The 17,264-nt window shown below is 35.5% G+C and overlaps 5 protein-coding genes across 6 annotated transcripts in view; 4 read left to right on the top strand and 1 right to left on the bottom strand.

Moving 5' to 3' along the window:
• LOC126756720 (sodium-independent sulfate anion transporter) overlaps nucleotides 1-4,200 on the top strand; it is a 60,935-nt gene extending 56,735 nt beyond the window's left edge. For both annotated transcript variants that reach the window (XM_050469991.1, XM_050469981.1), the window contains exons 3-7: nucleotides 1,012-1,259; nucleotides 1,376-1,789; nucleotides 1,871-2,228; nucleotides 2,312-2,614; nucleotides 2,682-4,200. In XM_050469991.1, coding sequence (XP_050325948.1) covers nucleotides 1,012-1,259; nucleotides 1,376-1,789; nucleotides 1,871-2,228; nucleotides 2,312-2,614; nucleotides 2,682-3,184 — 1,826 coding nt within the window. In that variant the 3' untranslated portion in view covers nucleotides 3,185-4,200. The remainder of the gene's footprint in view (nucleotides 1-1,011; nucleotides 1,260-1,375; nucleotides 1,790-1,870; nucleotides 2,229-2,311; nucleotides 2,615-2,681) is intronic.
• A 1,363-nt stretch (nucleotides 4,201-5,563) lies between these two features.
• On the top strand, nucleotides 5,564-6,330 carry LOC126754018 (60S ribosome subunit biogenesis protein NIP7 homolog). Its single transcript, XM_050465861.1, has 2 exons — nucleotides 5,564-5,727; nucleotides 5,786-6,330. The coding sequence occupies exons 1-2, from the start codon at nucleotides 5,672-5,674 to the stop codon at nucleotides 6,270-6,272; spliced, it is 543 nt and encodes a 180-aa protein (XP_050321818.1). The 5' UTR covers nucleotides 5,564-5,671; the 3' UTR covers nucleotides 6,273-6,330.
• Nucleotides 6,331-6,547: 217 nt separating this feature from the next.
• Nucleotides 6,548-7,833, top strand: LOC126759876 (RPII140-upstream gene protein). The gene is made up of 5 exons (XM_050475056.1): nucleotides 6,548-6,822; nucleotides 6,889-7,054; nucleotides 7,118-7,206; nucleotides 7,268-7,538; nucleotides 7,608-7,833. The coding sequence occupies exons 1-5, from the start codon at nucleotides 6,641-6,643 to the stop codon at nucleotides 7,698-7,700; spliced, it is 801 nt and encodes a 266-aa protein (XP_050331013.1). The 5' UTR covers nucleotides 6,548-6,640; the 3' UTR covers nucleotides 7,701-7,833.
• On the bottom strand, nucleotides 7,761-9,588 carry LOC126759869 (twinfilin). Its single transcript, XM_050475049.1, has 4 exons — nucleotides 9,472-9,588; nucleotides 9,332-9,409; nucleotides 8,487-9,262; nucleotides 7,761-8,432 (listed from the first exon to the last, which is right to left on the bottom strand). The coding sequence occupies exons 1-4, from the start codon at nucleotides 9,494-9,496 to the stop codon at nucleotides 8,280-8,282; spliced, it is 1,032 nt and encodes a 343-aa protein (XP_050331006.1). The 5' UTR covers nucleotides 9,497-9,588; the 3' UTR covers nucleotides 7,761-8,279.
• A 293-nt stretch (nucleotides 9,589-9,881) lies between these two features.
• LOC126755154 (cyclin-G-associated kinase) lies at nucleotides 9,882-16,641 on the top strand. The gene is made up of 12 exons (XM_050467533.1): nucleotides 9,882-10,267; nucleotides 10,701-10,937; nucleotides 10,999-11,129; nucleotides 11,192-11,317; nucleotides 11,384-11,609; nucleotides 11,668-12,775; nucleotides 12,837-13,219; nucleotides 13,282-13,605; nucleotides 13,662-13,912; nucleotides 13,972-14,532; nucleotides 14,603-14,764; nucleotides 14,846-16,641. The coding sequence occupies exons 1-12, from the start codon at nucleotides 10,078-10,080 to the stop codon at nucleotides 14,954-14,956; spliced, it is 3,810 nt and encodes a 1,269-aa protein (XP_050323490.1). The 5' UTR covers nucleotides 9,882-10,077; the 3' UTR covers nucleotides 14,957-16,641.
• The last annotated feature ends 623 nt before the right edge of the window (nucleotides 16,642-17,264 follow it).

Raw genomic sequence — 17,264 nt, 5'->3', positions numbered from 1 at the left:
AAAAAATATTTTAAACTCGGCCATTGCGACGCCATTTCCGGTGACCTCACGGATCCTTACAGGATCGTCTAAAGTTGAAAAAAATTCGTGGTTTAGTTAAAACCTTAACTTAGAACTTGAACGAAGAAAAAAATTAAAATTGAATTTTTTTTCAAAGGAATGCAAATTTCAGTGAAAATTTTGCGACGTTTTTTTTCAAATAGTTGTAATCGAAAAAAAAATCTTTCGTCCAAGTTTAAGGAATTGTATCTCAAAGACCTATGTAAAATTTCATGAAGACCGGTTGAGTACTTCTCGGGAAATCTTACCAACCGACTTCAAATACACAGTTTCGAGAAAAACGCATTTAAGAACGGCGCACTTAGCCTAACTAGCCTCGAGCCCACAAACTTTCAGGGCTGTTTCTCCGAAACTATTACTTGGTTCCACTTGAAAATTTAGGAAAATATTCTAGAGGTGTTGTAGAATTTAATAAGACAATAAAATAAATCGATTTTTTGAAACCCGTAAACCCATGTAACCCTTTAAGAATTAATTAAAAGAAGTGCAGATTTAGTCATTAAATTAATACCGTTTAATCTGGTAGTTTATAAGTTAACAATTTTAAGTCATAGATTCCTCTTGTTCCACGATATTTTTATGACTTAATAAAATAGTCTAATAAGTTTGTCAAGATGTTTGTAACACCCCGAAGGTAACGTCGAAAACCATATAAAATATGTATATGTATCATATGTATCAGCTGAGTTGCTTAAGCCATTCACGTCTGTCTTTTTTTATATGTATAGGCGAACTAGTCCAGTTTATATACTGAACAATCAAAGTAATCTTCGAACAAATTGTTCAGATCGGACCACTATATCACAAATGCTTTCATACAAAATGACCGATCGAAATCAAGTTATTTTTTGGAAACATTTTTTATTTATGACTCTTCATTTCAACTCTTTAGTATTTTATAGCAGCATCCCTAATCTCTCATATTTTTCTCTCTCTGTCTCTCTCTTGCAGTAACCGCAGACGGCAAAAAGATGATTCCACCTATTAAGACAGTGGACTGCGCCAAAGCATGGGTGCAGGATCGCACCAGGCGCACCTTCAACCGCAAGACGCTCTACAAACGCCTGCCCATACTCAATTGGTTACCGAAATATTCCAAAGACGATGCTGTGGGTGATGTGGTTGCCGGACTCACTGTCGGTCTAACCGTTATACCACAAGCGCTAGCGTATGCTGGTGTAGCCGGGCTGCCTGCAGCGGTAAGTTGAAAATTTAAATTAAATTATATGTTATTACTTGTAAAAGTAATAAACGGAACTAATCTTTTTTACATTATTTTTGTTAAATATAAATTTTTAATATTTTCTCTTTGCAGTACGGTTTATATGGTTCCTTCTTAGGCTGTTTCATTTACATTTTCCTCGGCAACTGCAAGGATGTGCCCGTGGGTCCCTCCGCCATTGTGGCGTTGCTGACCTTCCAAACCGCCAAAGGTTCATGGCAATTAGCGGTGTTACTCAGTCTGCTTTGTGGCATTGTGGAATTGTTTATGGGCATTTTCGGCTTGGGTTTTCTGCTGGACTTCGTTTCCGGTCCAGTCTCATCCGGTTTCACATCGGCCGTTTCACTGATCATCGTTGCATCGCAAATTAAAGACATATTGGGTATACCGGCGCCCGGTACGACATTCCTGGAAATTTTAACGCATATTTACGAAAATATCAAAGAGACACGCGCCTCGGATACGGTTTTGGGTCTCACCTGCATTGTGGTGCTGCTGATGATGCGGGTAAATTAAAATAAATAAATTATTTATTTAATTCAAATCTGTTTAATATTATTATTGTCTTCTTTTTTTTTTTGCTAACAGCTGCTGTCATCATTTAAGCTCGGTCCCAAAGAACCCACACTCCGCTCGAAGACACAGAATGTGCTCAACAAAATCATTTGGCTCATTGGCACCTCGCGCAATGCCATACTGGTGATTGCCTGTGGCATTTTGGGCTATATTTTACATAGCGAGGATGGCAATATACCGTTCCGTGTTATTGGCTACATTCCAGAGGGCATGCCTGCCGTACAACCCCCACCATTCCATATGTCGGCCAATGAAACAGCCTCTGGGCATGAAGAAGGCTTCATAGACATGGTGAAAAATCTTGGTTCTGGTCTCATTGTCTTGCCGCTCATATCTTTGATGGAAACTGTCTCTATAGCCAAAGCTTTTGGTAAGTCTTTTAACTTAGCAAAGTTCAAAATTTTCTATAGAAAAATATTTTCTTAATTTAATCAAATAATTTTCTACCAACAGGCAACGGCAAACCGGTTGACGCCTCACAGGAGCTCATCGCTATTGGTGTTGCAAACATCGCAAACTCGTTCGTGCAGAGCTTCCCATCCACCGGCGCACTGAGTCGTGGCGCTGTCAACAATGCAAGTGGCGTCCGAACCCCACTAAGCAATATCTATTCGAGCTCTTTGGTCATACTTGCTTTGATCTTCTTCACACCCTACTTCTTCTTCATACCGAAATCAACGCTGGCGGCGATCATTATTGCTGCCGTTATGTTTATGGTGGAAGTACGCGTAATCAAACCAATGTGGCGCGCAAAGAGTGAGTTCCGCACACTTGTACCCCATTAAATTAACTTGTCTAATAATTAATTTAACTTGCATTTTAGAGAGTGATCTGCTACCCGGCCTCGGCACATTCGTTGCTTGCTTGGTTTTGCCGTTGGAAATCGGCATACTAATCGGTGTCGGCTTAAATGTTATCTTCATTTTGTACCACGCGGCGCGTCCCAAAATCACCACCGAAATTCTCACCACATCGGCGGGCAATGAGTATCTGATGATCACGCCCGATCGTTGCTTAATGTTCCCCTCGGTGGATTATGTACGCAATCTGGTGACAAAGCACTCGATGCGACAGAATGTGCCCGTCGTCATTGATGCCTCACATATTTACGGTGCGGACTTTACTGCGGCCACTGTTATAGAGTCGCTGCTGAACGACTTCGCAGCGCGTGCTCAGCTCTTGTTCTTCTACAATCTGAAACCCAGTATTTGCGCGTTATTCGAAACGCTATCGCCGGCGGAATTCGTCGTCTACTATCAGGAGGAGCAGCTGGATCAATTATTGAAGGATCGTAATTATGAGCAAAAGAAAACGATAACGGTGTAGTGACACCAGTTCACTGGTGTCCAGTTATGACGGCAATTAAGCATAAATTACCGTTATGCTATTGTTGGCTGAAATGTGATCGTGCTGAGTCTTGGAGACCCACACCAGAAAATGGTTGGTTAAAACTGTTAACTATTCGCGTTTGCTTTAGTTTTATAAATATTACTTGTTGGATTTGACTAGTTAATTATTTGTAAAGTATGCAAGTTCGCTATTTGAAATACGTCCCTAATTTTAGATATGTTTACACATTAAAATCACACATACGCTGACGCATATAATACATATTTAGTATGTATGTATAGTTGCATAACGGTTTTAATTTTGTTAGCATATTGTGAAACCGAACAATGGAGTATTATTTTAGTATTGATCACCAAAAATTAACAAAACTATCAAAATGGTGTACGCTTTTACATAATGATTTATATATTGTATAATGTAAATATTTGTAAACTAATTTAAATGATGAAAAATGATGAAAGTGCCTTAGACCTCATTTAGCGTAAAAATTTCTTTAAAACCATATTTATTTTATGAAATGCAAAGTAGTGCACTAAACGTGGAATTGTCAAAATGAAATGTAAAGTACAATACGAAAGAAACGCCAAGAGTGCTATGTACATTTGTAGTTGTAAATGCGAAACATTTTGAAGTTCGCCGAAAATGTTAAACACTAAAACTTATTTGTTAAACTTAAAATCGTAAAACTTAAATTATACATAATAAGCGGTGAGCAGTTGTTATATAACTTACGCAGCATTCAAAAGAGTATGCGTTGTGAAGTAATTACATAATTTACACAAACAACAAACACGTATTTCGCTTAAAGAGTATGTATGTATATAAAAGTCCTAAAATGCTAGTGAGTCTTACCATTTAAAACTAATTTTTACATATCTATAGTTACTAAGTTAAGCAAATAATCGTAAATATTTAAAAATATAGTGATAATTATGACTTAAATATTTATTAAGTAGCTGTGCAATAAAGCAGAAAAGTTGTGTCCTCAGAAATGGCAGATGTTTTTTATTTATGACTTGTAAATCATGTTTTTATATATGTTCTAGATTTGGATTTGATTTGGTACTATGTTATTTAAGGCAGACAGCGATCTTGCAATCAAGTACATACATACATATGTATGTTAAAATGACTTTCGTTCTTTTGCTACATCAAAGCCCATTGTCAATACCTATAAGTGTACATATGTATGTATTGGTGCAAGAGCTATCAAACCTAATTTGGAGTTAGTTTATGCTGTTCCAACCACAATTTTAAATTTTATTCACAAAAAAAAGAACTTGGTTTTGAGCGGTCAGTTTGTATGGGAGCTATACGCTATAGTGGTCCGATCTGTATAATATATACGGATATTTTAGCGCTGCCTTGAATAATAATCCGAACTAATATCTTGTCAAAGAAACAGGTTTTGAATACAAGCAGTTGAGTTTGATCAGTCAGTTTGTTTGACAGATATATGTATGCTTTAATATGCTTTAATAATTAAATTCGAACATTTTAATTCGAACATTTTATTCGGAGATTGTACTGCTGACTTGAATAATAATCCATGCCAAATTTGGAAAAGATATGCTATCAAATAAAAATGTTTCCAATACAAGGGCTTGATTTTGATCGACCAGTTTCTCGCTATCTATATACTATTGCGGCCCGAAATCAGCCGATGCCGTTGAAAACAGGAATTGCCCAAAATTTCAGATCGAGATGTAAAAACTGTGAGACAAGTTCGCTATATACAGGCAGAGGAACATACAAACGGATAAGACAGCTCATCACCATGATCATTTATATATACATATATATATTGTATATTTGATAGGGTCTCCGATGTTTCCTTCTATCTATTACAAACTTTGTGACAAACTAATATACCCTGTTTAGAGTATAAAAATACGAAAAAAGTTCTAAATATAATGACGCTTTGATATTACTAATTAGAAATACTTTATATACATATATGTACATAGACTTGAAACATTGCTTTTACTGCAATGCAAAAATAGAAAATACGAGTATATAAATGAAAATTGAAACCCCATAAGAGAAAAAACGTCGAATGGTTGTCATGGCCGGATATAGCGTCAATGTTAGTGCAACCGCAGCAACTCTGCTTTTCGAATTTGTAGAGAAATAACTGAACTTACTTATAAAAAAGAAAATCATAATAATGATTTCATTAGTTTAACTTTATAAGCATTTTAATTTGTAAATTGAAGTTTAAAAATTGTAATTTTAATATAAGCTTTAGCTAGTTAAATAAATTTTATATATAGTAAAATATGTATTTACTGTTTCCGAGTTAATTCCAACGAGTGGCAACACAACATACAAGTTTTTATGCGTACTGTACATAAACAAAGTGCACGTGTGTCAAAACAACTTCACATTTTGGTCGGCACAATTTTTGTAGATTAAATACCTAGTTTAACCTTTTATTTAAGTAATTTACATTTCTTATTCATAATGAAGAGATTAAGTGACGAACGTGCCAAGATACTTTTTGAAAAGTTGTCGAAATAGTGAGTAGATACGAATAGCATAGTAAAACAATAAAAAAATTATTCCTTCAATTTCTAGCATTGGCACCAATGTAAAGCAACTGATTGACCGCCCGGATGGTACGTATTGCTTCCGAGAGCACAGAGATCGCGTTTATTATGTATCTGAACGTATATTAAAACTGTCTGAGTGCTTTGGTCCCGAAAAACTTGTCTGTGTTGGCACATGCTTTGGAAAGTTTTCTAAAACAAATAAACTGAAGTTTCATATAACGGCGTTGTACTATTTGGCACCTTACGCTCAATATAAAGTGTGGGTGAAACCCTCATTTGAGCAACAGTATCTATATGGCAATCACATACCAAAATCTGGTCTAGGACGTATAACGGAGAATGCCGGTCAATACCAAGGTGTTGTGGTATATTCTATGAATGATTTACCTTTAGGCTTCGGTGTGTTGGCACGTTCCACAACGGAATGTAAGACTGCAGATCCAATGACCACCGTTTGCTTCCATCAGTCAGACATTGGCGAGTACATAAGATCGGAGGATACGCTATTTTAGTTTTAAATGTGTATATATGTGTGTAATTTAGAAGAATTAAAAACCAAAAAAGTAAAAATTTGTCTATCTTTGTATTATACTGGCGAAGAAGTCAAAAAAGGTGTAATATAATATAGTTTTCGTTAATATTTAAATTTAGATTTGTGTGAATACTTTAAATTACACTGAAAATATTTCAACGATTTAATCTAAAGCAAGCATACAAGGGAAAAATATATGAAGAAATGCAACACTCGCATTAATACTGCACGTGTGTTTTGTTGTTGTGTAATCCTATCAATCAGCTGTTAAACAGCTGTGCATTAAAATTAATAGTCCCTAAAAAGTTATCCGGTATTTAGTATCATAATAGTTGTGTTTCAAAAATTATGAATTTTATTAGAAATGGCAGAAGAATACTCTTAGCTGGTATTCTGCCAAGTTTACCGGGCGATCCAACACAGAATGACATAGTTTCCAAAGACACAAAAACATACAAGGCATATCTACAAAGCAAGCCTGATCTAAATGAAAGTGGTTTGGATCGACTTAAGGATATGTTTCAAGTTGAGTAAGTTTATGAATTAAAATTAATACGTGTGCCGTGGAAGAATTATTGTTGTTTTTTTCTCCGCAGTGAATTCGGCAGTATCTCTTCCGAGTTGAACTCTATTTATCAGGCAGGTTTTGTTGGTTTTCTATTCGGAGCTATCTACGGCGGTGTTATACAATCGAGAGCAGCCTATTTGAACTTCATGGAAAGCAATCAAGCAACCGCATTTAAGTCACATCTCGACGCGAAGGTTAGTTAGAAAACTTATATTTCTCAAACATACATATATTTTGCCGAATATGAATTCATACAGCGTAAATTACAAGATGAAGTAACCATGAGCTTCGCGAGAGGTGGCTTTAAATGGGGATGGCGTGTTGGTCTATTCACAACTTCATACTTGTAAGCAATAAACTGTATTGTAGGAGTATGTAACTTGTAAACATATATTTTGATTTTATAGCGGAATAATAACCTGTGTTTCGGTTTATCGAGGGAAGTCTTCCATATTTGAATATATTGGAGCTGGCTTTGTAACTGGCAGTTTATATAAAATAAATTTGGGGCTCCGAGGAATGGCCGCTGGAGGCATTATTGGTGGTGTGTTGGGAAGTATTGCCGGTGCCGCATCATTGGCACTTCTCTATGCATCCGGTACTTCTATGGAAGAAATTCGTTACTGGCAATATAAATGGCGGCTAGAACGGGAAAATATGGTGCACGAAGCAATGAAGGTAATTTGTTATATGTAATTAATTTTGAAGAAAAGTTTTTGATTACATGCCAACTTTTTGCTTATTCAGAAACAAGAAGATGATGCTTACCAAAAACCCGGAATTTTTAAAGAGCACGACGTAAAAGTAGGCGATAAAATAACTCTGGATCCCATTAAGTAAGAAATACATCGAAACAAAATAAGCGTATGTTCTGTGAATTTAAGTAGAAACAAATTTAAGTTGATGTACATATGTATGTATATTTTACATATATTGCAATTTAGACGATCAAATACAGCTACATTGAAGACAACATTGTGTATTACTAATTGTTAGATAAACATGATCATTTACCATTTAACTATTTTATATACTAAGTATTTTATTTCAACGACAAAACTTTTAATCGATGTAATTTTAATGCAATTGAAAATCACGATATGAATTGTTTGAAAAGTAATGTAAAGACAATTTCTTATCATTAGAAAGCAGTAATACATGAGAATACATATATGTATTAGTATGTATGCATAAGATACCGCACATTGAAATATTGAAATATTAATATTGCACACATATGAATATGTGTAATCTCTCCATATTTCATATTTATTATTGTATTAATTTGAAAATGCTTAAAGTCCAGTTTCTGAATCCTAATTCAATGCGAGTTTATCATGAGATGGAAGAATAAGGAAAGCATTAGTCATATTGCTGCGACATGAACATGCAGCTTAGTACTTTGTGAAGTGACTGTCTTTAAGATTGTTCTTGTGGACGAGTCAAACGTTTTGCACCGCGGTTCGGTGGGCCTTTAGGTTTTGCAAACGCGGGTCTGCTGGCAAGTTTTCTAGGATGAAGTTCCTCGAGCAGAAACTCCTCAGTCAATTCTGCGCCGCTATCAATTTCTAACTGTATAAAAAATAAATATTAACATACTTTAGTAAATATTTGAAAATTGCTTACCTTTTTCACCACAGTCACTCCAAGGGCATTCAGAGTATCCAAAAAGGGAGCTTTACAGCTGGAATACATCATACGTTCACGTACCGAACATGTGTACCCTGGCATAGAATAAATGAAAATAAATGCCTCTTGATAGTCACCTTCATGAGTATGTTTAAAGAGATATAAATGATAACGTGCATTTTCGTCAGGAATTTGACGAGGCAAATCAATCAACGACACCACAGCTGCTTTGGAGACATGTATACGTTCCTCTTCAAGATCGATTCGAAATTGTAGATAGTCATATGAACCGCGAAGCAAATCCTTTATAGCTAGCACAGTGGCGTCAGTCAGTGGGCAGGCAACACCACCTAAAGTTTGGTGTCGCGTGTCGGTATTAATATCGGTGTTGATTTCAGTTTTGCGTAATTCTACAAGCTCTTCTTCGCGCGTTGTTAATGGCGCTGGTGCCGCGAAGTCTTGTTTATGTCTTACATATCCTTCAAAGGTGGTCTCTTCTATTGATGTCGCATGTATTTCCTCGGTGATATGAGCTGAACCGAATTCATTTTTAAGTGTCGCTTTTGTAGATGCGTAAACCATCTTTTGTCGTATTGTGGCGGTATCTGGTACCCAGCTCAGCAGAAGCCATGCATATCCCAACGATGTTTTACTATCCAAACGGTAGAGAATATAACATGGTACATTTTCTTCTATTAATGGACCTATCAATTTGTCATAGTCTCTTTCCCAGTCTTTCTTCACATCTACTGTAGCAGTGCAATTCAACTCCTCTGCAATCATATTATTATCAATTAATACCACTCCACACCCTTTCCTCTTATTTATCACAAAAAACTTACCATTTTCTATTGATACCTTTATCACACGTAGCTTTCCATTTTTGCTCTTCGCGAAAACTTTGGTGAGTTTTTCGTTAGCTAGAATTATTTTTTTAATTATACATGATTATTTTTTCGAACTGAAAATATATTACATATACCTTTTATTCCAGTTTGATGCGACATTTTTCTATTTTTGGCTTATTTTTCAATTTTCGGCAAATATCTGAATATAAATTACTCACTCCAACACACCAACAAAAATGTTTACTGCTATCAGTGCTGCACCTTTGCTTACATTCTATTTCAAATAGTGAAAGTGTAACTTTTTTGTTGTACATATTTAAGAAATAATTTGATAAACTGCGCTTTTTGAAAACAAACTAATCATATATATAACATAAAATAAGAAAAAAACATTCATATTTTCTTTGTTAAAAAATTTATTTATCTAAAATTTCTTATAAGAAAAGTGTATACAATAAACCTTGGATTTGGCAGCACTAGTTCACAGCTGCTCGTATTAAATATTCAGTTCAGTGGCAACGGTAAATGAATTTGATTTGATGTTTTTGTTGTTGCTGTGCTGTCATGGCGTAATTTTCGTTGTTCTGCTTAGAAAACACATACATATATTAAAAAAATCAAAATTTCTGACTAATTCGTAAAAAAAGAAAACAAATACGAAAGTGTAAATAAAGAGTGCTAAGCTAAAGGTGATCCTTTGTATTATTGTCTATTTGAACAAAAAGTTCAGATAGTATAAAATGAGTGAATTCTTTAAATCGGCAATGGGCTATTTTAATACAGCCCCAAATGCCAACGTTATTGGAGATACTGTGAATAGTATCTCTGGCAGTGGTGCTCCAGCAGCAAATATAACGACAAACGAGTTTTGTGGGCAAATTGTTGAAGTGGCAGGATATAAGCTTCGCGTAAAGCGCGTTATTGCAGAAGGTAGGAATTGCATTATTCCCAGTTTGAAATATTTTAAAAAACTGATAGCTATTACCACCTACTCACGCTTTCAATTATTCTAATAAGAATGAAAAATCAATAACAAAAATGTTTTACTAGATGTACGCTTATAAAAAACCAATCCGTTTATTAAAAACAAGTTAATTTCAAACGGAAATTCAAATTCCATAAATTTGTACGTAAGCATATGCTGCACTATTACAACAAACTTGCACATCTGTATAATGTCACTGTTTTATCAAAGGCCATTTCTTTGAAAAAATATTGAACTATCCTATATGATGTATGTGTATACATATGTACTATTGTTATCTACATAAGTACATACATACAATTGTTATCAAAATTCGCAGTACATTTTTAATATATACATTTTTTTTTCCTTTTTTACACTTGCGGTTCTTACTTGTAGGCGGATTTGCCTTTGTATATGTCGCACAAGATGTGCAGTCTGGTAAAGAATACGCCCTCAAGCGTCTCATAGGAACTGATAAGCAAGCTTGCAATGCCATCATTAATGAAATTAACACGCATAAACAACTTTCTGGCCACCCAAATATTGTGGCATTTGTTGGAGCAACATTTATTGATAAAACGACAGGACCTCAACAACGGGCAGAATATTTACTTCTAACGGAGCTTTGCAATGGTAACAATTTAAATTTAAATAGTCTGAAAAAACATAAAAACTTTTCTTCATAAAAATTTAGGGGGTTCACTAATTGACTGCCTAAATGTATCATTTGATCCAGCTTTGGTTTTGCGCATTTTTTATCAGGCCTCACGTGCTGTGGCTCATATGCACACTCAGACACCACCAATAAGTCATCGGGATATTAAGGTGCTTATTGTATTTAATTAAATGTTTTCAGGTTATGCTAATTTTATATCTATATTTTACAGATTGAAAACTTCCTTATCAGCAATGATAAACAACTAAAACTATGCGATTTTGGTTCAGCTACTAAGGAGACATTTGCACCCACAATTGAGTGGGGAGCCAAACAACGTAATTTACTTGAGGATCAGGTATACTAATGCTTCGTTATTTATTTTGTATAGTCGCAACAAATGTATTGGAATTTTAAATTATAGTTGAGCTCAGTTACGACACCAATGTATCGCGCACCCGAAATGCTAGACACCTGGTCCAATTATGAAATTGGAATTAAGGTTGATATTTGGGCTTTGGGCTGCATTCTATATGCTTTATGCTTTCAAAAACATCCTTTTGAAGATTCCGCCAAATTGCGTATTGTAAATGGAAATTATATTCTGCCCACAGATTCTCGTTTTCAATGTTTTCATGATGTTATAAAAGGTTCTAAACAACATACTATTTGCATTTATGAAAAATTTAAAATTTTCTTTTTCATTAGGCTGTCTTAATGTAAATCCAGCGCATCGCTTTAATATATCGATGGTGCTAGAACGTTTGGCTGCTATTTCAGAAACGAAAAATTGGTCGCTCAAAGGTGCACTTGAATTGCAAGGAAAACCCATAGAGTCCCCACAGCCAAGAAGTCCTATAAATGGCACAAACCCTGCGAATATTAGTGGGGGCAGTGTCACACGACCACCAGCAAATACAGCTAAAGTTATTGAGGGTACTAGTAAATCTAGTTTCTATATGGATGAACCTACAGATAAACTGCCACAAACGCAATCAGCGAATAATTCCGCAACCACACATACAGCGGGCAATGCCAGTACATCTAATACTAGTTTATTCTCATCATTGCGTGGTGGTGCTGGTAGTTTTCTGAAAAACCTCAAGGACACATCATCAAAGGTCATGCAAACAATGCAACAAACCATAGCTCGTACTGATTTAGACATCAGTTACATAACTTCACGTGTTTTGGTGATGCCTTGTCCATCGGAAGGCTTCGAATCAGCTTACAAAACTAACAATATCGAAGATGTGCGATTATCCATTGAAAGTCGGTTTCCCCCGCAAAAAGTGAGCATTTACAACTTTGGCCCCAGCAACTGTCCGCGTTTACCACCGCCAGTGCGCACTGTCGAAGTCGGTTCAATATATGCTTGCCCTCAAGCGCATTCTCCTAGTTTGCAAGGCATATACTCGGTTGTCGAAGACATGTACGGTTTCCTAAAAGCCGACGCTAAATCCATAGTCATTGTACAAACGAGCGACTCTGGCGGTTGTTCTGCCGCAACAATAGCTGCGGCGCTGCTTATGTATGCGAACTTAATTAATGAGCCCGAAGATGCAGTCCAAGTCTTTGCGGTAAAGCGACATCCAATTAATCTGAGAGCATCCGAGTTTCGTTACTTATATTATTTCGGTGATATTTTGCGCCCAACACCACTATTACCACACTACAAAAGTATCAACTTGGTTTCGTTGAGCTGCCAGCCAGTGCCGCGTATGACAAAAGCAAGAGATGGTTGTCGCATTTACATAGAAGTCTACTGCAATGATCGACTGCTGTTAAGCACTTTGCAGGACTATGAAAAGATGAGGTGAGGATAATTGTGACATTTTTTTTTACAATTTACCAATCATGAAAAAAAATATTTTAAGGTTATATTTGTCGGGACCTGGCAAGATAACACTGCCCATTAATCTAACTGTTTGCGGTGATCTAATAGTTGTGCTTTATCATGCACGCAATGCGCTTAAGGGTATGGTGCGTCCACAAAGTTTAAAGATATGTCAATTTCAAATAAACACTGGATTTATACCGGAACAAGAAACATTGATCACATTTACATCGAACGATTTGGACGACTTACCTGATATCGATCAGGTGCCACCAGATTTCTCTGTTTCACTTTCAATAACTTTCACGGACAACGAATGCCCGCCAAGTAGAAATCCCCCTTGGTTACCAGCCAAGCCCAAACGCAACGCACAACATCTCTTCAGTTCACAGTTGGAGTTCGAAGAAATGGTGGATAATTTTGGTAATTTTTCACACAAAATTTTTTAGAAAGTAGCAATAATTATTTTTAACCATCCCATGTAGTAACGAAACCAACTTCCAATCAACAAACGGCGCCGACAAAACCCCAACTTACGACACATGCTGTACAAAAGCCTTTACGTCCCAATACACCGCCTATTTTGCCGGATGTTACTGAAATACGACATGAGTATGCACAACGTACCCAGCCAGAAACATCGCCCCCAATAGATTTGCTTAATCTGAATCAGCCGCAACCGCAGCTGCCAGTGCAAGATCCACAAGCAACAGCAATGCCAACGAGCGATGCTAGTTTTGACTTACTTGGCGCATTTGGGGATGACAATTCATCTGGTATTGGGTCGGCACCCATACCGGACATTTTAGGTAAGCAATTTGATAATTTTCGCTTTACCGATGTTTATTAAAGTACATGTTTATAGAAAACAATGTGCAGCCCACTTCAAGCGCCGATTTGGATGATATTTTCGGTTCGGTTGCCTCGACAGCCCCAAAAATCAGCGTAGAATTCAATAGCTTTGGTGGAGCTCAGCCCACACTCGCTGATACTGACGCAACAGCTGGTGCAAGTACATCCAGGCCTAAAGTAACTCCAACTCCGGCAACGGGCACTTTCTTCGGCTCAGTACCAACGTTCAATACAAACAGCAGCAAGGAGCCATCACCACAAAACGTTAGTGTAAACAAAAATTGCTAACTTTACCAAAAAATTACTAATTAAATATTTTTTAGTCAAAAGATCCATTCGCTGACATTGCCAATCTGGCCTCTGGTCTCAACATCAACTTCAATCCGCACACACTAGGCAGTAAATCAACAGGTGCTACACCAATCGGAACCAGCCCTTATACCACACAATTCTCTAGCCCCACACACAACACAAACAACGTTAGAACACCACAAACATCACAGCCAACAACGGCCTCGCCGAATCACATGAAATCTCCTAGTGGCGTTGGTAATTTTGGTGTGTCGTTTACAAGTGGCTCAATATTTTCAACGCCTTCGGGTCAAAACTCGAACCGCCCGTCACCCCAACCGACTGCAGCTTCGGCTGGTGCAAATGTGCAATCGAACCGACCAGATTATAGTCGCTCGAACTTCGATACTTCGAAACCCGCACAAAACACAGGACCACAAGCTAAAAACGCCGACATCTTCGCTGACATACTGGGTGAACAAGGTTACAAGTTCGGTAGCAAAACAAATCAAGGACCTCGCTCCATTAACGAAATGCGTAAGGAAGATCTTATAAAGGAAATGGATCCGGAAAAAGTTAAAATTATGGAATGGGTATGTGTGTGCACACAAATTTCTTTTACATGCACGAAGTTTTTATTAATTGATAAAATATGTTTTGTAGACCGAAGGCAAGAAGAGTAACATACGTGCGCTCTTGTGTTCCATGCACACGGTGCTTTGGACAGACGCAAAATGGACTAAATGTGAGATGTCGACACTCATTACGCCAGCCGATGTAAAAAAGTCTTATAGACGCGCCTGCCTTGCAGTACACCCAGATAAGGTGAGCTAATTAACACTAACAACACATTGGTATTCGTTTAACGCCCTTATACGTTTATTTCATTTTTATCATAAATTATAGCATAATGGCACTGAATACGAGAGTATAGCTAAACTAATATTTATGGAGCTGAACAACGCTTGGACTGATTTTGAGAACGATGCCACACAGCAAAACATATTCAACACGTAAAATGCATAATGCAAATACACAAAGTAATCTGCTCGGAAAGCGAATCAATTCTTAAGTGCATACAAATAGCTAATATAAAGAAATTTAATTTACTCTTGAGTATAAATTTCCTTAAACTAGTTTTTAAATGACTGGTATACATGCATTTATGCATATATAATTGATTAAAAATCTTTAACTATAAGTTTCGAGTAATACCTTTAAACCAATTGTATTCATATACATATTTTTTGCAACAAGAATTCTAAAAACTAATAGCCAATGTTTATTTTTACAAATGGTCTGAACAATTTACTTAATTTCTCTACTAAGAAAATGCCTTAAATAGTTACTATTATTATGAAATTATTTATTTCACAATCGATTTAAAATCAAACCGTCGATCTACTCAAAAACTTATTTTATCGAAAAGTTAAAAAACTCATTTTTATGCAAATTGTGATTTGGACACAAAAAAATTGGTATTTAAAATATAATTTTCTATTTGTCAAACTGCTTACAGTTAAGAATATTCCGCAAGTGTGAGTGAGAACTCAGTTTACCATATCTGTTGGAAAAAATGTATAACCTTAAAAATGATAAAATTTATATAAACATTGAGTAACGTATTGAAAAGGACTAATTATTTTAAAAAAATAATAATAATATTACACAACTTTATTTTTTCTTTCAAATTAATAATTTTCATTTTAAACATCTAAGTGATATATGTTAATACTTATGAAATAGTATTGAGTTTGCTTTAAATATCAAATGCTTCTGATACATCAGATAGATAACAGTTAAAAGTGTTAACAAGAAAAAAATTGACTGGATTACTTCTTTGAACTTACTTTGTGCGCAATTATACCGTTAAGCAGCGAGACAAAAGCTTGTAAGCGATTTCGCGTGATCTTTTAGTTCGCCTTCATTTATAAAATGTAAACTCCCTGTATTCATGGCGACGAGATTAATTTATACTAGCTGAATTCGTGATGTGGTCGAATTACCGAGCCAAAAAAAAAAAATTTAGAAATGTGTACAACCATAAGTTATTGCTAGTTGTACGTATGTATATTAGTAATTAAATTTAAGTTTTTTTCTTCCGTACAATTGATTTGATAATATGAAATATACATTACAAAATTTTTTTTAAATAAAATAAGTATTAAATACAAATATATAAATAGGCTAGCGCTTTATATATATTTTAAACTTAATGCAATCAAGAAATCTAAGTGCACCATTCCAAACTAATTGCATATTTAAATAAAAATGCAAACGTTGTATCTTTTGTCCGAGTGCAATTCGTAGCCTCTTATTATAGCAACATACCTTATAGTAAGGATTTTCCTATATTTTTACTATTACTTATATTTACATAAAATCTGCATATAAAAATGGAAGAGATGAAAACGTATCCAATTATTTACAAGGAACAAGTTCAAATATATTACATAATATACGATATGTATGTATGTAAATTTTATTGAACATATGTATTATATATGGTGACTGCTCACAATGCTCAGACACCCATATTTATGTATGTATGATATTTAGCATAGGTGTGACGAAATTGGACATTTATAAGTAGTAAATGGCAAATGCAATCATATTAACTCGCTACATACATATTACATATTTTTGTGGAGTTGTATTAAATGAAAAATGTATAAAATAAAATAAAAACTGACAAAAACGTATATATGTATTTGATATTTTATTATGCACCTTTAAACTATAAAATAAATCAAAATTTCCCAAATATGTTCGAAGTGACCGTTAGAATACAGCAATTGTGCTTCAACCTATATCATACCGATCAGGACCAGGACAATGTCACAAGAAGACAACCAATATAATAAATGTTGCCTATTTAGAGACCTAAATGGGCTAACCCTTGGTTGGATGTAGTCTGGATGCACTTCACCCAACTCCCTTTATGGAACTATTCTTCTGCAACCTTAATATTTATATTCGCCTCAGACTCGCAACTTCGCAAAACTCCTCAAAATCTCTTATTTTTGAAAAAAAACGTTTCAAATAGACCGCCGTTCAGTGATATCGGAATTGAGCCGGAGATGAAGGGCTATTGTTTTGGCGCTGTAACCCTGCATTGATCGGTAAATAGCATCCACAAATATAAATCCGGATATGATCCGATTACATAGAGAAAATTTCAAGGTATTTCTGATGAATAAATGTTTCACACATTATTACATTATTATTTTCTAATTTATAATATTCGACAATTAAATACATAAGTTTATGTTCCCTTTGCTCAAAGTAATAAATTCGATTTTTAAGTTCAATCGGACTTAATCGA

The sequence above is a fragment of the Bactrocera neohumeralis genome, chromosome 2 (genome assembly GCF_024586455.1).
Source record: "Bactrocera neohumeralis isolate Rockhampton chromosome 2, APGP_CSIRO_Bneo_wtdbg2-racon-allhic-juicebox.fasta_v2, whole genome shotgun sequence".
NCBI classification, from domain to species: domain Eukaryota; kingdom Metazoa; phylum Arthropoda; class Insecta; order Diptera; family Tephritidae; genus Bactrocera; species Bactrocera neohumeralis.
The sequence above is the reverse complement of the archived record's forward strand: the minus strand, read 5'-3'. Positions and strand labels throughout refer to the sequence as shown.

What these genes read in the sequence shown, in the direction of transcription:
- LOC126754018 (XM_050465861.1), top strand. Translation starts at nt 5,672, where the DNA reads ATGAAGAGATTAAGTGACGAACGTGCCAAGATACTTTTTGAAAAGTTG. An exon ending in TTTGAAAAGTTGTCGAAATA is followed by an intron (nt 5,728 to 5,785) that starts GTGAGTAGATAC and finishes TTCAATTTCTAG; the next exon opens with CATTGGCACCAATGTAAAGC.
- LOC126759876 (XM_050475056.1), top strand. Translation starts at nt 6,641, where the DNA reads ATGAATTTTATTAGAAATGGCAGAAGAATACTCTTAGCTGGTATTCTG. An exon ending in AAGGATATGTTTCAAGTTGA is followed by an intron (nt 6,823 to 6,888) that starts GTAAGTTTATGA and finishes TTTTCTCCGCAG; the next exon opens with TGAATTCGGCAGTATCTCTT. An exon ending in AGTCACATCTCGACGCGAAG is followed by an intron (nt 7,055 to 7,117) that starts GTTAGTTAGAAA and finishes GAATTCATACAG; the next exon opens with CGTAAATTACAAGATGAAGT.
- LOC126759869 (XM_050475049.1), bottom strand. Translation starts at nt 9,496, where the DNA reads ATGTCGCATCAAACTGGAATAAAAG. An exon ending in GCATCAAACTGGAATAAAAG is followed by an intron (nt 9,410 to 9,471) that starts GTATATGTAATA and finishes AAATAATTCTAG; the next exon opens with CTAACGAAAAACTCACCAAA. An exon ending in GAGTGACTGTGGTGAAAAAG is followed by an intron (nt 8,433 to 8,486) that starts GTAAGCAATTTT and finishes TTTTTTATACAG; the next exon opens with TTAGAAATTGATAGCGGCGC.
- LOC126755154 (XM_050467533.1), top strand. Translation starts at nt 10,078, where the DNA reads ATGAGTGAATTCTTTAAATCGGCAATGGGCTATTTTAATACAGCCCCA. An exon ending in AGAAATGGTGGATAATTTTG is followed by an intron (nt 13,220 to 13,281) that starts GTAATTTTTCAC and finishes CATCCCATGTAG; the next exon opens with TAACGAAACCAACTTCCAAT. An exon ending in TTGCAGTACACCCAGATAAG is followed by an intron (nt 14,765 to 14,845) that starts GTGAGCTAATTA and finishes CATAAATTATAG; the next exon opens with CATAATGGCACTGAATACGA.